Raw genomic sequence first — 24197 nt, 5'->3', positions numbered from 1 at the left:
CTTTATTATTTACTGCAATCTTTTTTTAAGTATTAATCAACACTATGCTTATTATTAAATGCTTTAAAAATATAACGAAAGTATTAAGTTAGGTATTAATAAAATGATTATATATCGTATATCAAAATCAACTTTGGCATTGGTTAAGGCTGTACAATTTACATACAATATTTCACTCTGATTCTTTGCTCACCTAAACATCAATGCATTAAGCAGTCACAATTGGTTAAAGGAAGAAAGTCTCTTTTAGCTTAAGAAAGAATTTCTAGTTGTCCCTAGAGAGATCAGCTCAAGTAACTAGGGCAACAATCCTTTGGAAACGGATGCTTGCCTTTATATTTGCAAAATAAATAAGAAACAGTAACAAATAGTACAATATTATAATGCATGTAAAGAAACAAAAAGTAGACTTAAACCACAACCAGTAATAAAATAATCAAAAGTACAATGTAGTTAATAATACATTTTGTATAATACTACATATATAATAATACATATTGCCGCGGAAGATTTTTTATTTCTTGGACAAAATTATCAAAAACAACAGATTATCCGACACTGACACAACTATACAATTCTAGTAAAGCTAATTGCACTGGGGGTCTAGCCATATTGGTGTCGGAAAGTATTCTACATACACTACCGCTTTTGCGTAATTGTACTGTCGAAAACGCTTCGTTCGTAGCCAAGAGGCATGTCGATACATTACCGCAAAGTCGACAGCGTAGATGCGAGCTGCTGTTCGTAGCACCTTATTCCGTCATATTGTCTCTGGATTAAATGTATTCCTAATGTCACTTTTATAAACAAATAAAAGTTAAAACTTTACAATATTATTGTAAATTTGCAATTGGAAGCTGCTACAGGGACATTACAATGTCAGCAAGGTCAGAACAATTTTCGATTTAAGTGGAATTTACGGAAGGTGCAAAGTGAATATATGAATTTTAATTACATGTTTAAATTAATTATAGTTTGTTTCAGGTTTTCTCAGAAATTTAAGGCTTCAAATAAATACAATATGTTGAAATTGCATAGTCGCGATATATAATAATTAGTAGTACTCATACTTAGATATTTTTAGGATTTGACCTCATAACTAATCAGCAAAATGAAGAAGCAACATATTTTGTTACCGCTTATAAGAAACAATAGAAATAGTACTGTAGATTGATAAATAAAGAGTGAAAATAAGGTTGACTAGAAGTTGATAAAGTCCAAGGAATTAAAAAACAATAGAAAAAAAACGTAGACTAGTGTGAAGACTGAAAAGTGAAATTAGAGTTTGATTTAAGTTTTAATTAGGTTTGGTGTTTGTGCTTGAACATTTTTAATGTCAATTTGAAAGCAGATTTATATATAAGTGTAGATTTTATTCGTGATTTGCTACTAGTTGGAATTATCTCTGTTTATGTCCAACAAACAATTTCAGTTTAAGTTAGAGTCATAAAGGTTGATTGTTTACAATAAATTTATACTTTTAGAAAATGAGAATTGAAAAGCAAGTACTCAATGAAATGTAGAGGGATTAATAAAAATTATAAAATAGAAACTGTCTGGTATGAAATTATAACCTTTAATCGACCTTTGATTCCAAATTGATGCTCCAACATCTAATAGATATAAATTTAAGTTTGATGCTGATTTTAAGTTAATATTTATGTCAATTAACTTTTGATTATCTCAGTGATTTGCTACTAGTTAATATGTAAATGCAAAATCTGTTTAAGTAAGAAATGAATAAACATTGTATGTTATGTATTAGTTTTATTTTTGGTAATTTACCTATGTCTTATTTAGTAGGAAAAGCCATTAAAGTGGTTAACCATATTAGTTTATTTTACAAGAATATACAAATAATGCATATATGAATGACCCGTACCTACTAATAGTAAGGAATATTAAACAAACAGGTAGCAAAATAAAAATGTTTCAGTTATGGTTATTTTTTATTAAAATAAGGCACCAAATAAATATCTTCCACCAAATTACTACTGAATACACACAGGTGCACCAAATTCAATGCATTACTACCTAATGTAGATGTATTCATATTTATATATGTAGATAATTAACTAATAAATGTAAGTGTTAATTTGCAGCAATGTCAATATCTTGTTGGTGTGCTGTTATATAAAAAAATTGTTCAATTCATAAAACCTAACATTAGATGTTGTGATGATTTCATAAAATTACTATGATACCTACAGTTACTATGAATACATACTGGGCGATAATAAAAATAGTGATTGTTTCCTTGACACAACAATTGTAAATAATAATCGTTATTGTAAAGATATAATTCTTCCCAAAATCTACAAATGCAGTTTGTTTATAATAATATCTCATTAACATTCAAACTGCTGAACTTATTAAGATTAAATGTGGAAGAACATAGTTTCAGTTACTGTTTCCTGTTCTTGAGGTAATGTTCCTTAACCAACCATTATTTCATACTCCACTTGTCTTATTTTTTACATTATTCATAAATTGCTTCATTCCCCATTATCAAATTCATTTGTAGGTACATAATATAACACTTAAATTAATTAAAAGATAAGACTTTAATAAAACTTGTCCATTTGTGGATTTTTTGAAATATTTTTAGTTGTCTTATTAGCTTCTCTTTTTCTGAAAAGAAAATATTTGAGTTAGTACTTTGATCAAATAGAAAACTGACAAACTAAACTAAGATCGGTTCAAGGTTTGTTCAATAGGTAACTTTAATATTAAAACTCTTTACTTAAAAATATACTTAATTTGTCACTTTGCTGCTTATTGTCAATTAAAGTTTTTAATAACCAAACAATGTCAGTAACTCCTAAGGGCCAGTCCCTTGGGAATTCAAACTTCTCATTCATTAACAGTATTATAATAACTTCTCTAATATATTAACATAGTAAATAATTAAAGAAAATATCTGCTTACCATTACTTAGTATTGATCACTAGATTTTATATTTCCAAATTTCATGAAGTATAAATCCACTTTATTTGATTAATTTAAATCAATATTTATCATCAATATATCATTAGCTTCTATTATACAATAAAATATATTTAGAACTTCTAATTATGTTCATTAGACTGCTTTCTCATCTGAAATATACAAATAAAATGTACAATCATTTTACTTTGTGATTACATTATATGTATATGCAATATTAAATGATATATGTATTTTTCAAATTAAAGAACAATTTCATAAACTTACATGCAATATAAATATCAATAAAAGATATCCAATATAACTAGGATTTACCTCTACTAATTTGCTGATTTTCTTGATATTTATCTGTATCTATTATGTTATCCTCGCATTATAACTTAAAAATATTAACTCTAGTTTAAATTATTATAATTACACGAGAACGTTAAAAAAACTAAAAAAGACAGATAACAAATTAAAACCATTTCGTTAAAACGTCCAAAATATGACATGTTTTTAAAACGGTAGCCATTAAAGATGGCAATAGTTGTACTAAATTATTGCAAACAGCAGCTTTTGAGATCACGCTAAAACATGGCGGAGAAATACCGTTTTTTCTACACTGCCGAAACATTAATTGGCCGTTGGCTACCGAATAGCGTAAGCGTTAATGTGTGTCTTTTCGTAGCACTGTCATGGCGTCGCTTATTGTATCCCGACTCACGCCTTTAGGACCTAGGCTACCGACTGTCGACACGAGCTGTCATTTTCATACAAATTTAGTTTTCGACTTTCTACATACACTACTGTTAAGCCATCTTGGCTAGACCCCCTGGAATCCTTAACATATTCACAACCTGAGCCCGTATCCCACTGTGGAGACTATCGGGCTTTTACACTAATCAAAGTCCAAACACATATAACGCAACTACAGCCAACCTTCGATTCACCTAATAATATGACTATACTATTTTTATAGAAATAGTCTTCTTTTAAAAAAAAATATATGAAAAAGCATACAGTTGGTATCACTTTTTTAAGATTTAATATAGCCTGTTCTTGAAGTTAGCTTTTTATTTCGATTAGCATATGTCAAGCATTTTCAAATAAAAACAATGTTTTAAACACTTGTTATATATGAATTGTGAACTGGAATTATACTATTAATTACTCCTGTAATTTCTATAAGGGAAATTCATAAAAGTTGGTGGGTCGCAACTAAGTATAAAAAATTAATATGAACAATAATTAACTACCCTTAAACATCTTTAACTGATTTTTATCGTACTGAAAAATATAAAGGGTTTTTCGACTATTCAAATAATATTTACAATATCAATAGCGGCTGTTACAAAGTACAGAAACACCTGTGACTTATTTAATATATAGAATAATATTACCGAGTATTGATAACGAAGCATAACTGAAGATACAATATTATCAGTAAATTATCAAGATCCAAGAATGTACGAGTAGGTTTTAAACGAAGAGTATTAAAAAATCTATTTAAATATTATTTGCTTAACATTTGTTTTACAATGTGCCGTCATGTTTTTTTTAAATAACATTACAATAATTTCAGTGCAACAATCGAATAAAACGCAGTAAAATAATACGGTGGATCGGTTGTGGACGTTCTCGCTTACTGAGTTACGTTTTTATACCTGGCGACAATCAAACGCTCAATTTTCTTCGCTTTATGTTTGATAGTGTTATCGTAATATTATGTTTCCTTCACTACGATAAAATAAGTTATACTTGTATAACGTGAATCGAGCTAGTGATAAAAATCTTCCCAATGGGTTGTGGTTATAATCATTATCTTGTATTCTTGACCTAGATGTGTCGGTGTTTTTTATGTGAAATTAAAATCAAAGTAATCGACTATGGATAGGCTTAAGCAAAAACTAAGGAAATCTTCAAACGCAAAAGAAAAATACGTGGCAGACGTCAAGTGTATAAAAGAGAATATAAAAATCAGGGAAATATTACGAAATGTAAAAATGAATAGCAGTATGCGTTTGAAGGCACCCACTGGGAGCAAAGTGATGAATAACACGGATTTCAGTGATAGTGAAGATTGTTTTGACGGTACCCTAAAGGATGAGAACGACATTTTACAACCGCCATACGCTTTGAACCACAATGTGATTGTGTTATATCCAGAGTACAAGAGCGCCCCCAGTAATTTGAATGAACCAACTAATCACGAACCATATCCGCCATTGGAAAGATTTAAAAGTAATTCCGAAGCAAATTTGCCAAATAGTTTTAAAAATGTGAGCCATTTCGAGAATAATAAGCTGGTTAAGCTAGAACCAGTTAAACGCAGCGAGTCTATGATTCCTGATGCAAGATGTATGAGTGAAATTTTGAATAGCTTGCCCTCGACCCTGCGAACCAGAAAGATGTCGTTAGACCAATCCGTTTTAGATCGTCGGTTCACCCAATCAGAATTAGATTTACACAGTTGTGGTAAATTGCCGTTGGAACGAAAATCATCCTTTTTCAGAAAAAAGATGGGCAGCTTCTTACGGAACACAACACATTTGTTTAGAAAACAGTCTTCAGTGAAAAATAATTCGAAGTCTTTGCAATCGCTGGATGAAAATAATTTAGGAAACGATGAAGAAATTAAGGATTATTCGCAATCGCCCGTAAGTTATTTTTTCTAGTTTATATTATACACTAATATATTTTTTTACGACGTGACACCGTTAAATTTAAAATATATTATTTAATTTATTCTTAAGTATTCTTATAAGTTTTATAATTTTTTTTTTATAAGCAGTTATACAGTTTTTTGTGTATTAATCGATAATTGAATAGTAGGCGTAAGCGTTCTTCCAATATTTTAATACATCTTCCTATATACGTACATACATACTGTAACACAGTTATTTTAAAACAAATAATGTTTCTGCGGTATTATATTAAGTACAACAATATATACAAAACGTGAGGAGCATACAAAACGTGATGAAGACTGCTGTCAATAAGATTTGCGATAATAGAAAATAGCCTTAATCTTGTCTATTAACAATGTGGTGAAGTACCAAGAAGAATAGGATGAGGGACGTGATTATAACATCAAAATGTTTTATTGCTTTTGTATCCGAAAAGTTTAATTTTAGCATAACTAACATCTAATCTAGGTGCCACTTTTACATTTATAAAAATATTTTTACTCAAGTACCTACTAATAATATTTTAACTCTTTTCTTATTTTCATACAGTTATTTTATACTTAAATTTTAATTAAAATTAAAAAAGACTAAGAATTTATTACATTTAAGTAATTTACAACCGAGATTTGTGTAACAGTTTTAACGTAAAAATATTTCGTTTATAAAAAAAATATTACAAATAATAAAACGATTACTTCTTTGCCTATCTAAAAATGATTTCCATTGATATTGATATCTTTATGAACGCACATATAATTTATTTTAACCAATAAAATTGATTTAGGTGCTATATCAGGTCGATGAGAATGTCCAAACATCGTTTTATTATCATCGTGTTATAATTAAACCAAGGTCTAATAATCTGTTATCAATGTCACAATTTATTTGCATTGCGCATGCCTTACGAAACAGTTTAAGTTCTTTATGTTTGTATAGCCTGGTCTAGTTTTTTATACTCGCTTATATCATTCAATATTTTTATTGTTTTTATTATAACCGTATTCTATACCGCTAACACGCATTTAATAATACTTTTATGGGAAAAGATTAAATCAGAATTATTCATATATTTTTGTTAATTATTATAAGATTGAAAATGTTGGAATATACTTTAGTGATATTTTAAACAATGACACAATAATAGATTACAAAACTGAACAATAGCTTACCAAAGCACATACCACGATATTCATACAAATTGGTGATATGGTATTTATTTATCAGTGCTACCCTTTAACTACCAATCTTTGTTTCGTTTTTTAAGTTTCTCTATGCGATTTTGGTATAGTTTTTTCAATATCCGTAAGTAGCGCTGGGGCATTAACCTTGGGCCCGTGCTGAACAAATAACGAACGATATTAGGAGTTACAGAGTACCGGTGTTGGTCCTCTAAGAATGACAGGTTATCCATTGTAAAATACATCTTAACATGTGGATATAAAGACGTTTTTACAATTTAAAAACAAAATTAAATTTTCATAATATTATTTAAATAAATGATATTATGATGAGCCGTCGCGGTTTAATAACGGTATTAACAATATTCAAATATAATATTGTGGTGAACAGTTCAGCTAATAATTCTGTTTTGTAGTCAGAAAATGTTGGTATATCATATTACTTAGTTTATCGACGATTCTCAACTACAGTGCAGAATAGTTCGTAAACTTCGTCCATTCGACACATTTTCGACTATTCGAGTTTTAATGATTTATCAAACTTTGGGCTATAGAAACGAGTACCTGTAAATTAGTAAAGGATTTTGTATACGGGATGTCGATTTTATAAAAAAATAAATTATATTTAAAAATATTCCAGCATTTCAAGGTAACTACAAGATTGATATAAAGATATTCTGTATTTGTTGGATGAACTCATTTCTTGTTAGTACTGATTTGTACAAAGTTCAATATTTTCATAAAGTTTAACTCAAAATAAATGAACACAAGATATGTTTTAAATACGATATCAATTCGGGCGTTTATATTTGTAATAAAAACAAGAGATACTTAAATGTTTGCATGCATGAATAAATCATTTTTTAAACAAGAAGAAAGTTAGAGGTAATGTATTGTTGCCGGGACATAAGCTTCGGAACTTTCTTTTGTATTGATGGACTTAAATTATTTCCTTGTATTCCATTTACAGTAGTTCCTTTGTAAAGTTTAAGTTTCTTACAACTTATCTACTATATGATCTAATTATATGCATTGGCAATAGAAAATCTATTAGCACTTGGTAAACCCAAAAAGTCAATAGTGCACATATTTAATACATACTATAAATTCTTTTGTAAATTTTCAGGTAACTCACTGTAATTTCAATACATACTTTATTATTATTATTTATTTATTTGTTCAGATAAAATAATCCATCATTATGTTAGTATAAACTTACGGACTATAGTGTTAGTATATTATTATTAACTTACATTATGCCAATGAAAGAACAACTATGTATGTTCAAATAATTTATGCCTATGAACGCTGCGATGAAACTGTTATGGATTTTTTAAAGCTAAAACCAAGGAAAATTCTTGGTTTTTGGGTGAGACGATTTCTTTTAATTCATCTTTTACATACTTTGAAGGTTAACTTAAAAGGAATCATTCACTAACCTAATTGTTTGAATGACTAGTTGTAATGGTTATAAGATATTTTCACTTGCATTGTATATTTCTGTGTTATGAATATTATCGCATTTAAACTTATCAAAGGCTTTCAGGGCATGTGAATCTTAGTGTTATTTTAAATCTCGCGATACACAAATGTGAAAATATAATTTTAACTAAAGAATACTGGTAAATCATTGATAAATTGGAAAATCTATAAGAATGTTATATTCTGACTTAGCGTCAAGTATGACTAAGTTTATTTACTCATACTTTGCGCTGGTTTTGACAAACGGGAGCGTATATTATGAAGGTAAGATTCCGAAACGAGACCCACAATCGTATACCAAATGTGGAGATGTCGCGTTAATTTATTAGAATAGAAATCTGTTATTGGAACAGAGCCGTTTAGAACTATAATGAATATATGTAATATTTAAGTGTGGTTTTTTCTTAAACCAGTTTTTATTAAATTTGCTATGACAAAAAAATTTAGTCTTTTACCAAATTCAAAAAGGCAAAGACTCATTGCTTTATCGGTGAACGTTTTATGCTCGATTATGTGTAAATATACTACATACGTACAAGACGTAATGTATGTCTTTATATATATGTTTCTTATAATTTGTTCCTCGTACGTTAACTATACCTTATGTAAAGGTGACAGTTTCGCAGTGGTCCTCGTTTAATAAATGACAATGAAATAATTTTCAGGGCCCCATGGCTGGTAGCAAAAGTGAGACCAGTTTGATCTCGGAATCTACGGTCACCAGCACATCAAGCAATGCAGTACAAAAAGACCAATCTTTAAACATGAGTCCAGAAAATAGCACATCCGAAGTATCCATTCAAAATATGTCTAATAGTGTCCTTAGTAAGTTAATTTATAAAATATATAATAATTATTTTTAATCTTGACTTTATATCTTCTTAATGAACAAGGATTATGTAGGCTTATAAACGACGGATCAAACTCTGGAATCGGTTCCATGGTAACTGGTTAAAGTACATAGGTGGCTCATAAGTGTGGTGGCCCGATGCCCCATTTCATGGTGGTACTAGATTATGGTTTCACATACTAATTGTATGTAGTAGAGAGTAGTCGAGCTTGTACACGTATTAAATATGTGAGTCTAACAGCGCTAAACAGTTCGTTCCTTAGGTTTAAGTAAGTTCACCTTAAATCTAATTAGATGATCAGAATTGATTTTTATCGCGTATGATGTGTTATTAACATTTATAAATTGTGTATTGTTATTGATATTTATTTATTTCATAATTGTAATGCGAAATGTTTTTCTGGTTATTCGACTGTATTTGCTATCAAACAGCTGAAGAACTGTTTGATTATTATTTTTAAATTTTCGGCTTCCGCTAATGTAGAAAGCTCATCAATTAACAGTTACTGCGTACAAAATTGACATACTCGTATAATACATACAATTAAAGTAATCTACATTATTTCCAAAAGGGTACAGTTTTTTAGTACTCATAATGGATAGCATATTAGTAGTAGTTTTTTGGTACTCATAATGGATAGCATAGCCCTTATTATTTGATGTGTTTCTGTTTTGTCCTTGAGTCCACCCAGCCCTGCGCCATGAAGAGGACCATGTAGTGTCGTATTAAAATAAATACAATTAAATTTCCAGGTTTAAATGAAGAATATATTCAAGAAGCGATGTTGACACCTAGGGCAATTTCTATGAGTTCTGGTTTGGATAGCACTAGCGACCGATGTGGCAGGAAATTTAAAGCTAACAGGTAATGCCGAAATGGCTTAGTGGCTAATTATTAGTTAAGTCCTGGGTTTGGTTTGAGGTTTAAAATTTGTTGTGGAAAGGCTCACAGAAGGGCCAATTATTTAACAGCGATCATTGATACAGAACCTATGATTCGAGATTTGCCTTATGCTTCATCGGGGAAATACATGATTTCAAATTCAGATTACATAAAATCAAATGCACCGAACGTAGGATGATTTAATAATTAAATTATTAGTAGGAAATAATTATGTTTGTTTACTAGTAAATAAAAAGTACATATAAATGTAGCAAAATATAATAAATAAGAAAATTATTTATTTTAAATATCATTAAGATATTTTAAGTATGCTAAAAGCTTTCTATTTTAATACCTTTGATATTTACTGAGAATTAAATTATATACTATATTATGTACTTGTTAGCTTGTTATTTGGTTGTTGGAAATTATCTGGATGAATTTATATTTTATTAAAACAGAAATTAATTATAAAATCATGGATGATTTATTTTTGTAACACTAAGTGGTTATAATACTTATTACTTGATGCTACAATATAAATAAATTAAAATTAAATAAACAATTCTAAAAGCTCTCTCCTCGTTACTAAGCAACAAATCTACTTATAATGAAGCGTTGACTGATTTAGACTACCTACGCATAAATTGCGTTCATGTTGTAGTGTCGGGGTATCAATTGATTATTGCTGAAGCAAATAATTGATAGTGAAGTGCCCCATTTGGCATCAATTAGACGCGGTTAAGCAGAAACTGAGATGTCTGCATTTAGCCTTGTATTGTCTAGGGTAATGTTTGGTGGATTGGTGAAATAAATCTAGGGCCTAATATGATATTTTACATATAATTGTAATGGTAAATTAAATATATTGTACATTTGCCTTCTCCTTTGAAACATTTGTGTTCATAATGTTCTTTAGTAATTTGTTTTATCGCTACTGATGTAGGGCGTACCATGGGGATTGGGGATGGTATGATGATTGTTAATGGAACGTCTTCACTTGATCTCAGCACAACGCGCAACCATAGACAATGTAGGAGCATGAAACTCTAATGTTGCTCTCATGTCTTCATTCACTAGCTATGTAGTAAAAAAATTCATGCGAGATATTTTATAACCGAACTTCAATTTTATCCATTTAAAAAAATAACAAAACATTGCTTATTAACTAATTATGATTAATAATTAACTATTATTATATCTAATGTCGGGGCTAAGTCTGACAGTATTTCCTTTTCTTTCCAAGGAAATTGTATCGTATTATTACTATTTGTTGAACACCCCTATTAATTAGAACCAAAGATACCCATGCTCCCGCTATTTAGTCGAGATGCCAATTTTCTGTTTTCGATAGGTTTTCGGATCCATGGAGAAAAAAATCATCAAATTATAATCCTTTATGATTTCGCTTTTGTCACATTACAATCTCGCGATATGAATTACAATGTGTATAGAAGATTACGTTATATAAGTAACGTATATATAACATCTTCATCTTGTAACTTACGTACCTATTTTTGTTTTTATAAGGCCAATGAAATTATGAATACGTTTTCAACTTTCGATTCAATCTATGGTTATCTTGTTTCTATCTAAGTGCCTTTAGCAATAGTTAAGCTCATTTAGTCTTTTATGAGCTACTCAGAGTAAAACAGTTGGTCTAATTTGATGACATTCTTACGTCATAGACTGTATTATTGTTTGGTAAAATTCACAAATTAATATTCTGTGAAATTAAGGTTAAAACTGTCATCACTACATATAGGATAAGGAGGGAGCTTGTAGTTTATTGTTTATCAGAATGCCAAATCGTAAAATGACTGCTTCACGACTGATTTGAGCGCGACCGCCGCTGCGGAAACCGCTGTGCGAGTTACTGAATCGCAAGGCAGCACTTCTCCACTTAATAAACTAAAAAATATTAAATACCATTAAGTTTTTCATTAATTTTTTCATTAGTTTACCATTAATTTTTGAACAATAACACATGTTTTAATTTTTTCAGAGTTACATGGCTGGCCAGCGAGGGATTAACTAATTATTTCAGGCGTGTTATTCAAGATGAGAAGAGTAAAGAAAAAATTAAGACTTTCCATTCACATCAAGATTTTTCCAGTATACCGGAAAACGAATCCTATGTTTCTAGTCTCAATATGGGCCGAAGACTTTCCTACCAACGGGCTGTATCCGGGGAGGATCCGGTGCCACCAAAGTATCAAGATTCCTTGTCCAGGCGAAAATATAGCAGTATTGATAAGATACAGGTAAGATTTTAATAGTCTTTTAACACGTACCTAGCGGACTAAGCGGACCTTTTAAAATGAAACATAATAAAAGCTCATACACATTATACATATGTTTATTTATAATTTCGCATGGATAATAAAACAACAAGAGACTTTTTAAATCTTTGTTCTGCACAATGAAAAAGACTTTATATCTAGACAGTATTGCTTAGGTTTATTGTGAAAGAATCATTTCTGCCCTAGATATATTATGTATAGGCGATTTGAAAATGATTTGCAATAAAAAATTAAACGTGATTCTTTATGACTGCGATCTTGACCCAAGTAGATATTAAAACTGCGAAAAAGCTTAACCTCCTTTTTATTTCATCTTAAGACATAAATACTTTTTCTTTTAACCAAGATTTACGCGAAATGTTATTAGTGTAAGTGAAAACTTAAGAACACTGTATAGATCTTGTAAAATAAAATCTTATTCTGAATGATAAAAATCATCAGAAAGATCAAAAAGAGGAGAAGATCATGGAGTAGTTTGAGTCTCTTATACTTCGGTATACGCATCTTTAAGTAGAAAGAAGAATGTAACACGAATGTCAAAGGAAATGCAAAAAATAAGACTTAACAAGTTTTCGACTTACTAAGAACTTTGAGATACTTTCTATGTGTATTTTTCGATTTGTAGAGTCGAAATTTGAATAACAATTCAACTTAAGTTTTGTGGTCTATATTTATTAATTAAACTGTACTTAAAAAAAAATTATGAATGTATTAATTCATTGCATTGCACACGGAAAATCAACTACAATAGTTTAGAAGCCCCGATCCCGAACGTTCAGTTTAGTTTTTATTGCTATTATTTCGGGGAATTCCAAGTAAGGCTAAGGACTCACGAAGTGGTTTTCACCCGCACCCGCCGTGGTTGTGGGCCCGCAGCCCTTGTAGAACACACATATTTATGTAAGAAATTAAAGCACATTTCACGAGGATTTTACGCTCGCAGCGTGTGCGATTGTTAGCGGGTCACGCTGCACCGGCAGTCATCTTGTACCTGTTGCGATCGGTTGGCGGCTTTTAAATTTAAATTGAAGAACTTTTCTTCATCCTTCTTTAACTCATTAATAAGAGTAACAAATAATCCATAACGATCTCTTTCCGCAATCAGTGGATGTACCCAAAAACTTTTAGGCCTTCCTTTTTTTAATTTTTCTGTGAAGTAAGTATAACGCAACAGCTCGTTTCTGGTGTCCATGGCAGTCTGGAACTCATCTGATCGTTTAACCGCCCGTCTTTCAATCGCCCGTATTGCGATGGTCACATTTGCGAGCGATGATCGCAACCGCGACGGCTGCTCAACCGCACAAAGTGCACAAACCGCACACTCCGGTCTCGTGAGTTTTGAAATTAAAACTCCATTTCGCCACCGCGGCGTGCGCGGGTGAAAACCGCTTCGTGATCCTTAGCCTAAGACGTCGTTTTATTTTACTAACTACGACTTACGGGGTCTCCGTTTTGAAATTCGAGTTATAGAGTATAAATATGTATTATCAATACTTCGTAGGGAAATAACATTTTGTTGGAGTTACAAAGTCTAAATATATACCGCGTATTACCGCGGAAGGGAATGGCAATTTTTTTCGACTTACTGAGGATTTCGACGTAACGAGGTTCGAGTTGTAGAGATTCCACTGTATTAACCTTATACTTGGGATAGAAATATTATTGACTTTATTATAAGATTCTACCGCTCGATTCCGCTTCCGATTCGCTATCTGTTTTTTGGATGAAATATTTCCCAAACTTCTTTGATAACACACAAATATAAAGTATTTACAATATTCTTAACCTACATAGTAATAATAATACATAATTGCAAAATATAAAACTAAAACTAATTTGAAAAGTTCGGTTCCTGTGGCAGTGTACCTTTATTGCTGGCATCATTTCCTCGCTGTATTACGGATACTTATTAAATGAGCGAGGAAAGACCAGAACTGTGGTCACCGTTACTATCTACTACAACTTAAATCTTTAATTAGCGCCTATGCACCCCACGGCCCAAGAGTATCTACTAGAAACAAAATCAATTCTGTATTTTAAAAAATAGTATACGTATGCAGTCTGGTGAAGGGTCCATATCCCAATACGATCGAGGGTAGCCTGTACAAAGTGGTTAATTGCCGTAAAATCATCATTAATTAACTTACAAATATGATATTCATTTATAAAAGGGAAACGTCATATTACTATTTTAAATACGAATTCAGTTCCAAATAAGTGCAGTGATGTCGAAGTTCGTTTGTGGTTCAACGTAAAACTGCTGTAAAATATTTAGGTTTAATAAATCGTTCATATGAAAGACGTAAAGTATATCTTTTGCGATAATATCGTAATGCCTTAATGAATAACGTGCTTAACTATTAGAATCTCTAGAAAATCTTGTAATGTGACGTCATCTCTATCGCCGATCGCGTGTCACACGCACAATCCGTCGTCTACATCGAAAATATCTGCGTCTTTAGCTGTTGTATATAGCCTTAATTATCGGTGGAAGCAATTATTTTGGCTTTTATCGAGCTACTGAATTATACGAACTGAGTTCGACATCTATGATGACATCATTAAAGCAAGCTTTAAAGTAGGGTCGTTTTTTTCTTCTTTTTGCTTTGCAAACTACAGTGACGGTTCAGATATAGCTACGAAATGTCGTAGCAGTTAGCTAAAGATTAAAACCTCCTGTAGCATCAGTTGGAAATCCGATTTTTAGTAAGGTTGACTTCTTGTTAAATTCAACATAAGTTGCAGCGTAAACATGATTTAAATTGCAAAAATATGTTGATCGCTATAGTATTCTAGCTAAAAATATTAATAGAATACATGGTTTATAATTTGATGTATACCTAAAGCATTTTTATATTCTTGATTAGTGAGTATAAATATTGATTTAATATGTTTTGCTTCTGACCAAATCGGCTTAAATACTGTGACAAATATCGGTAGTATAAGTTTAGTAGTGCTTTTTCTACATTTCAATTCATGTTACCGTAAAGTATTTAACCTCGTGTTCGTTCTTGATATTTTTGGTCGTGATTATCCAGTATAGCTTAGGTAGAAAAATCATCTTCTTGCATATAAAACATTAGTGAAACTAAAGAAAAAATGTATGACCTTTGTTCACCTGCGGGGTAACGACATACTATATATCTACATTGTGTTATCATTCTCGATTGTTTAAGCGACTTACATTGAAGTATGTTGAATAGATGCCGCGTTAAATTATTTCAACAACATTGCATCGTTCCAAATACCTAATATTATTGGCGCCTGTGTCAGCTCAAAAATAAGATATAATACTCGTGATGTCGTTCACGCTTAGGCACCGAAACTTAGATGATGGAAAAGAAACAGGTTGCCTTTGTGTGTGTGTGTGCTTTGAGGGCCCATCAATATTTTGATAAAATATGTTTAGTCCTTGAAGCAGGTATTTTATAGCTATAATTATTTGAATATAGATAAGAATATTATTTGTTTGATTTCTCTTTCACACATTTAGGGACATTGATATTATATATTGTGTTTGATGTTTTTTACTATATTACTGTACGGGAAAAACAAACATCGAAAGCCGAACACATAAACGCATTTCGATTACATTAAATGAATCAATATACGGCGAGTTGATTTGAAAATTCAAATTTTATGTGCATCCAAAAATGTTCTGGTGATTTTCAGCTTTTGCATTAGCTTATAGAACAGTGTAGATATTTTAATATTTCACTTAAATAATATTAAATTGTTATCTCCAAGATTATTGTAATGCTTTGTCGCAGTTCTTCATCCGGTGCTAATTAGAATCTTTGAAAATCTTACCTGCGCTCAGAATTAACTCAGCAATATTATTTTTAAAATATACTAAAGTACCTTCTTAGACTTAGAGCATTAAATTACGTACACAACGCTTTAAATATATACCTGGTCAAGATATTGCTTTATTTGAGGTTTGATTAATATTCTTTAGAGCCAAATAGGTGATTAACACGTCGTTAATGTTTGGTTGTTTGACAATCCGATTTCCACATAACGCGTTATGACTTCACTAAGACAACATTGTAACTTGGATTTCAATTAACGTCAGTTTTTGCGATTGCAAAATGTTTTGTGAAAATCCACGTTTACATGACTAACATATTTTTGAATGAAAATGCATGAACACCTTGTTATTTTGTGGTTATTTCAAAGAACTTTGATTCAATCTAACACAGTCTACAATTCTACAGCGAATATAGGAATCTTTTGTGAGTTACATAAATGTAAGCATTGCAATGCACATTTCATCAATTTGATGCATGTCTAAAAGCCATTATGGAATGGGCAACCACATATATTTGTATACGAGAAGTCGGACTAGCTTTGACTATCCCTCGAAGACTTGCTAAAAGCCTCCTCGATTTTCATTGAAGTTATTTTACATACTAAGAAATGGGTTACAAATTAACAAATGAATTTACATTAGTATATATATTCTAACGAAATCAATAATCCTATAAACAGAAATAGTTATTTATAAAAATATATCTATAAAATCGACCTGAAGATTTTCAAATAAACAACTATGAAGCGTCAGGACTTTTCGTATCCATTTTGAATTTTCGTCAATATAGTATTTGAAAAATATAATACATAAAAAATAAAAAGCTATACAGGACATATACGTATATGTTGTAATTGTAACACAGAAAGTGAACACTTTGAATACCAAGTGTTGTCCTGTCTTTAGATAATGGGTCGCATTGTAACATTTTTCTACATAACATAGTATAGTACTTTTATAAAAAGCGCCTGCTGGAGTTGTAGATACTCTAGCTGTTATGTATAAAGCAATTGTATTTATCTATATGCATTTTGCCGTTCTACAACTGAGCATTTTTCAAGGCAGTTTTTGCCGCGCACCACCACTATGTGGAACCAGCTGCCCACTGAAGTATATCCGAACCAATTCGACTTAGGGTCCTTCAAGAAAAGAGCGTACCAATTCTTAAAAGGCCGGCAACGCACTCGCGAGCCCTCTGGCATTAAGAGTGTCCATGGGCGGCGGTATCACTTAACATCAGGTGGGCCTCCAGCCCGTTTGCCCCCCGTTCTATAAAAAAAATTGAAACTCATGACGTTGTACCTGGAGGTACTGTGCACTGGCCTCAGTAGCGTCAGTGGAGTTGGAGCAATGAGCCCATCCGGGACCATTCCCGAATGAGCTGGCCACCCCCTAGTGGAGGTTTAGTTGAACGATTATTGAATATCTCAAAGTTATTAGATTTAACCCTACTACGTATAACTCTGAACTTCCTGTGCACAAATGTTATGATTAATTTATAACTTATAAGCTAGTACTATAATATATTGTAATAAAATTTGGCGTTAGCGGTAATATTATCAAAAAAAGACGCGTTCCTTAGCTGATGCAAAGCTACTGTTGAATTAATACCGAGATATCAACAACATTTACAATTAAATCTATCGAGGCCTTCATACGACTTAATCAACATTTTTATTCAGAAACTGACAGCCACTGAGCACGTACAAAACAAGATCTAAAACTGTGTAATTTTATAGGTATACTAGCTGATCCGACAAACGTCGTTTTGCCATGTATATTATAATAAAAAATAGGGGTTGATCGTAGAGGGGTGAAAATTAGGGTTGTATGTATTTTTAATGCTGTATCATAAAAAAAATTATTATCTAAAAATTAAAAAAATAATAATTTAGGGGTGGACTACCCTTAACTTTTAGGGGGATGAAAAATAGATATTGTCCGATTCTCAGTTATACCCAATATGCACACAAAATTTCATGAGAATCGGTCAAGCCGTTTCGGAGGAGTTTAACCACAAACACCGCGACACGAGAATTTTATATATTAGATACATAAACACATACAGGTTTATAGATTTATTTTACATAAAACTCGGCAAAACGTATACATAAAGGTTACGCTTAGTTTAGTTTATATGTAGATTGAAAAGACGTACATACGCCTAACATTTAAAATTTACTTTATCTGCCGAGAAATGGTCAGCCTTGAGATTCTGTAACTCACTTTTCGAACTCACACAGCGGTTTTCACAGCGGCGGTCGCGATCAAATCAGTTCGGTCATCGACCTAACATAGGCGTAGAACAAATAACTATAGTTATAATTCATACTTTGCTCAAACACGATACCTCAGATGTCATAAGTACGAAACGACTGAATTTCATCCTGAAAATAGCATGAAATTAAAAAACAATGTCCTCTAATTCTATTTTATGTAAGAAGTGCACGCAAGCTACCCCGACCTACGAATATATACTTTTTTTAATTTCCACGCTATTATCTAATAATTTCATAAATACTAGTTGAGAAAATGTTTTTTTTTTATTATAACATAACGGCGAGTGCGTATATATAATATAATATAAAATATTATATATAATACATATTAATATTGATTTCTACTTTTGGAATATAAAATATATATACTATTTTAAATACATTTATAAATAAATCTCGATGGTAAAAATAATATATTTTATGTAATGTTTACACATTTTCTAATTCAGAGTTAATGTATTGCTGTTATAAAATAAATACTGTTGGATACATATTAAACCACTACGATAATACTATTATTGTTTAGTATTGGATAGTCTTTATGTAAATAAATATTTCATAATTTTACTCATAGCTACCACCAAATCTTTGTTATGAAAAGATATCCGTTAATTGCGAAAATGTCGTAGGTGGGCTAGGTGGAGGCGGGTTGCGCAGGTACTCCACGCGAAGCCTGCGTGTATAAATACGGGGTGCAGAAGCGGGAAGTGGCAGTGGCACCAGGGGTCTTCGCAGAGGCGCTGGAAGCCGTCCGAGTCTCTAAAAAATTAAATTTCCGTTCTGTGCGAAATAATTATATTTTCTAATACATTATTATCGCGCTTCCTACCTTTATTGAATGTTGTGAGATAATTTATTCGCGTTTTTTGAAGTTAGATACGCGGGCAAAAGTTTTTAATAAAAGTTTTAATTAAATTTCGTATGGTGGTAAGAGTATCTTTCAAAAAGCATCATTTGCGAAATTGATTTGCTTTTGATTTAATTTAACGATATACAGCTAAGCAAAGATTATTTAAAAGTTAGTAAATTTATTACCTTACGCGAACTTCACCCTTCGTTATAAATTGACTTTAAATCGATTTCGGCTAAATTAATTTTCTGTTATATTTTAAATTGAAAAAAAAGAAAATTTTCAAGATATGAAGACTACGAATACAATTATTATGACTACGAAGATAAGGCGCGAGCGTTGGCCACAATGAGGTATAAAGCTACGAGGAAAAGGTAAAACATTTCAAGTATTTGATGTTTTAATTTGCAGTTATTTTATGTTGCTTAAAAAGTTTACCAAAAACGGGCTATATTTCAAACATTCCGCTTATTTACTCTGCATTTACTATATCTACGTATTAACTTAAAGCTTTTGATGTATTTTTCTTTGTCACAAATAATATTCCTGCAAAAGTTGTTCAAGATCTCTATTATATCTTCGCGGCTCTTTGCTTAACCAATAAAACCTACAAGATAAAACGATTATTGAAAACAACAATCAGTAAAGTTTTTTTTCTTGCTTTTTCAGAAGCATTTACACGTTACATCACTTTTGCAAATTCTGTGATTTAAATAGGAAATACGCCGAAGTGTAACATCTATGCGAAACCAAAGTTTTATATTAAAAGCGATATATTACGTAAAAGTCGAAATACAAACGGATAGAGAGAAATGATCGCCATTACCGCTACAGCTCGATAATTTTGCCATTATTTTTATGCACATTTGATGTATAATATAGGGTTAAAGTTTAAAAATGAACTTTGGTTTAAAAATTACATTACTACCAGCTTTTATTAAAAAAACGTTTTGATATAAAAGAATATCATAGATTACCGAATATTTTGAATGCCTATTAGACTTGGCTATTAGTATGAAGAGAAAAATCTATTTGAAATCTCGCAATTAAATACCTATGTATATGTGACGTCTCTTTGATTTAAATAAAATTTACTATTTTACGGCGAAGCATGTTGCAAACTGTAATTAAAATAGAGAGAAAATAACCATAAGCAGCAAGTCTGCCGTTTTAAATAATGTGGACAGTTTTAGTAATTTTCCTCCAAGTTTAAAATTTCCGGAGCGAATTTTTTTCCTTATCTAGATTTGGGACAATTTTCATGTCAAACTAAATATGTATCGGATTGTGATAAAACTTATAATTTGCCTTTTTTATTTTAGTTTAACATATTTTGTAAATAAACATTTGTGAAAAACAAGTTTGTTTTTCATCTATTAATTAGTTTTTTTCATTTTGCGGCCATTCCAAAATGATTCAGCCAGTGAGCGGAATAACAAACACTTCAATCGTTTCATAGAGAAAGCGCAAAGTACGAGAACCCTAAACTATTCTTCATTTAAATTTTATATTAAGATTTTTCATATCCCCAGCAAAAGGTGTAATTAACGATAGGTCGATCTTTTTTAAATCGAAAGAATCGTTCAATGAATAAAATAATAAATGACTTTTGAAATAATGGTTTTTCACCAGCTCGACTCCGTAAGACATAATTTGTTTCGTCAATTTACGAATTCCCAAAATGCTTAGTCGTGAATAAAATACCATTTATTTTGAATTACAGGCGCTTAGAATGGATACAATAAACTTATTTATCATTGTAAAATGTTCAGTTCTTTATCAAATTTTATTATTAATTTAATTTAATAAATTATTATTATTAAAACATTAAAATTAAATGTTATTTTAAAGTTTTAATAATAATAATTTTATTTATTGCCAAAAACGTATTATATCTTAAACGACTTGAATATATACCCAATTCATATCAGATTTTTAATGCGTATAAAAAAATATTCTTCTTTAATAATTTGTTATTAATTAATAGTTTGATACCGACTAATCATATATGATTTCATTGTTTTAAATTCTAGTCAGGAAGTCTAATTCTAGAAAGGAAAATTGTTATCTATCCATGTCAATCAACATGAAGATACAATGATATCAACCGTAACATGAAGTTTTGTTTTAATTTATTATATATTAGTAAATAATAAATATAAATAGTACACAGAGTATAAACTCTTCAGACTGAATCGAAGTTATACTTCTTTGGCTTTCTTTATTTTTTTAAATATTAAATAATTAATAATAAATATTTAACTTTAATAATTTAATAATATTTAATATTATTCAATTATTAATTAATATTAATAATTATTATTTTATTATATTATTCATTCAATTTAATAACTAGGTATGTTTCATAACCTTTTAACTAAGTAACAATAGGTCTTTGTGAAAAAGCATTGCTAAATTTCTTTGAAAAAATAATGAAAACTGCTTTATTTGTTTAAAAGGTACTACAACGGTCATTATGGTCATTCAAAATTCTTGGCATAGCTGCTAACTTCCCGCATATTCTATTTCTTTTTACTTGTAGATTGTCTTATACCCATCTCGCTCGCGCACGCTCGGCGCCCGGCTGGTTTAAAAACTTCATACTGATAATTTTGTGTCACGGTGCGCGCGCATCGTAAAATTTCACTCTCACCAATTTTTCATAACGTGCCTAAAGAAGTATAACTTCAAAAAACGTGTGTGTACTTACATTACTACACACGCTTTTTTTTTAAGTTGTACCTACACGCGTTAGAAATTATACTTCTTTGGCGGACCAGATAAAACTCTTTTCAAATTTTTTTATTTCGGCTAATTCTACTTTTGTAGAAAAAACTACACTAACAACAGAAAAAAGGTATTTAATACATTGAAAGTTTATTTTATTGCATTATCTAGTTAAATAAAGTTTATTTAAATATAAAAATATATATTTATACATAATTAAACAAAATGAATTTTAAAATGTTGACTATGCTAACTTCAGGGTGTCGGGGTTTTGTGACGGTGTGAGGGTGTCGGTTTTTTGTGACGGTGTGCGCGCGCATCGTAAAACTTTATTCTAATCATTTTTCCCTGAAGCACCAAAAAGTGTAATTTCAAAAGCTTAAGCTGTCCGTCCTTAAAAGGTTTTTAGTTTTCGCACAAATCGAAGATTTTTACTCGAGACCTCATAACTTTCTCGAACACCAATAAACCATTAAGACAGTTCGCTATATAGACAGTATAGTAATTCCGTGACAGTTTTCTATTTTAGAAAGTATTGAGCACAGTGATTGAACGTTTCTTTAAATGCTTTTACCTTGATTAGAAGTGGATCTTCTATTTTCGCGCAATACAAAACCAACAGAACTTGTATCAGTCTAGATGATACAATCAATATCTTCTATGATCTAGAGAGATTTAATATCAAACTATGTAGCCTATCAGTTTTCTAATATTTTTTGTTTGGAGGTGATAAAATTGACCAGAAAGATGTAATATTAAGAATAAAAATCGTTATATGAGGTTAAAATCGTTAAGAACTAGGTTTTGATTGAAAAACTAAATAAAAGTAAATTGTTTCAAGATATACACGCTACGACGGTCTACGAGTTTGCTACGACAGTGTATTTAAATAGCGCATGCCCAACCCGGGTTTATAACCCACAAATGACGCACGTATTATACGATACTTACCATTCATTAAAAACCGATTTATAACAGCGAAACATCATATGTTTTTGTATAGATTATTATTACAGCATTGCATATATCCTCTTTGTTATTTTTTTTTAGTTTAAAGCTTTTTATGTACTTTTTGCGTTGTAGTGATCATATTAATCTGATACAGTATAAATTGTCTATTTCAAATTTATGCAGGTCGTCAAAACAAGAATGGACGTGAATATTGCGATGCCGTAAAATTACGGAAATGAAGTCCCTCCGTCGAGAACGGGCGCGGAGTGAGAGTCCGGCTGTGTCGGGCTCTCACTCGCCCGTTGGCCGCGGTGATGTAAGTCACTGCCTTTACATTATCGTCATTTTCTTCAAAAAAAATTGAATTATATATAATTTATACAGCTAAGCTCGAATGTCAAAGCGTCAACATGAATATAATACTCTGCACTGCACTTGCAAAATTTTTAACTGAAACTTTACAAGTTACTAGAAGTTTTCAACTAAAATCGATACAAAAGTTATGCTACGATCTATTAAACATTTATACTTGGACATATTAGTACTTGGATAGCAACACAAACTTTGCGCCAACATTACTTTACACGAATGACGACTCTTTCTGGTTTGAAGTAAAACGTAAATATTAACGTATCTTAAGCTGCTATTCATCATTTATGTATCTTTAGGATTAGACATTACACTTGGGAATGATTTGTTCAAGTCCAAATACATTATATATTTTGCAGTAAATGTTGCCGGGAAAAACTGTATTATTATACTCGGTGGTCTGGTACATCTTTTTATTTATTTATAATGCTATACTTAAACTACAATGGTGTCTGTCACATATTATAAAGCTACGTTTCTCGATTTTAGCTTTCATCGATTTAAAAAGTCATACTCATATAGGTCATATTCTATTCTAAAATAGAGTAATAAATGTAAGTAAAATACTAGCAAAAACCTCTGGTATTGAGAGAATTCAATGAAGATTAGATACTAATCCATTTATGTATGTACTACAAAATAAAAGCAATAATTTTCTTATATGTATATTCTAGTGGAATAAATTATTATATACATTTGGTACATTATTCGAGACATTTTCCAGGAACAAAGAGGCTTTGGCTATTAGGTGCAGTTTTAGCTATTTAATCTTGTTAAACAGAATAAAACATAACAAGTAACAAAAGATTTTCCATGTAAAATTATGTCAAAAAGCGCTGCGCATGATGTCGAACTTACTTTGCCTTTCACCGTACTAAAGTAAATGTTTGAAAGAGCTG

At 30.9% G+C, this 24197-nt stretch overlaps 1 protein-coding gene and 2 long non-coding RNA genes across 3 annotated transcripts in view; 2 read left to right on the top strand and 1 right to left on the bottom strand.

Annotated features, from left to right (window-relative positions):
• The first annotated feature begins 775 nt into the window (after nt 1-775).
• Nucleotides 776-1519, top strand: LOC125062806. Its single transcript, XR_007119334.1, has 2 exons — nt 776-887; nt 985-1519. It is a non-coding gene; the product is annotated as an uncharacterized LOC125062806 (long non-coding RNA).
• Nucleotides 1520-1750: 231 nt separating this feature from the next.
• Nucleotides 1751-3420, bottom strand: LOC125062805. Its single transcript, XR_007119333.1, has 3 exons — nt 3262-3420; nt 2929-3098; nt 1751-2631 (listed from the first exon to the last, which is right to left on the bottom strand). It is a non-coding gene; the product is annotated as an uncharacterized LOC125062805 (long non-coding RNA).
• Nucleotides 3421-4567: 1147 nt separating this feature from the next.
• LOC125062229 overlaps nt 4568-24197 on the top strand; it is a 52894-nt gene continuing 33264 nt past the window's right edge. Inside the window, exons 1-4 of the mRNA XM_047668002.1 lie at nt 4568-5585; nt 8941-9100; nt 9879-9990; nt 12014-12272. Of these exons, the coding sequence (XP_047523958.1) occupies nt 4815-5585; nt 8941-9100; nt 9879-9990; nt 12014-12272 (1302 nt within the window). The 5' untranslated portion in view covers nt 4568-4814. The remainder of the gene's footprint in view (nt 5586-8940; nt 9101-9878; nt 9991-12013; nt 12273-24197) is intronic.

The sequence above is a fragment of the Pieris napi genome, chromosome Z (assembly GCF_905475465.1).
Source record: "Pieris napi chromosome Z, ilPieNapi1.2, whole genome shotgun sequence".
Lineage (NCBI taxonomy): Eukaryota > Metazoa > Arthropoda > Insecta > Lepidoptera > Pieridae > Pieris > Pieris napi.
This window is presented reverse-complemented; position numbering and strand designations above follow the sequence as displayed.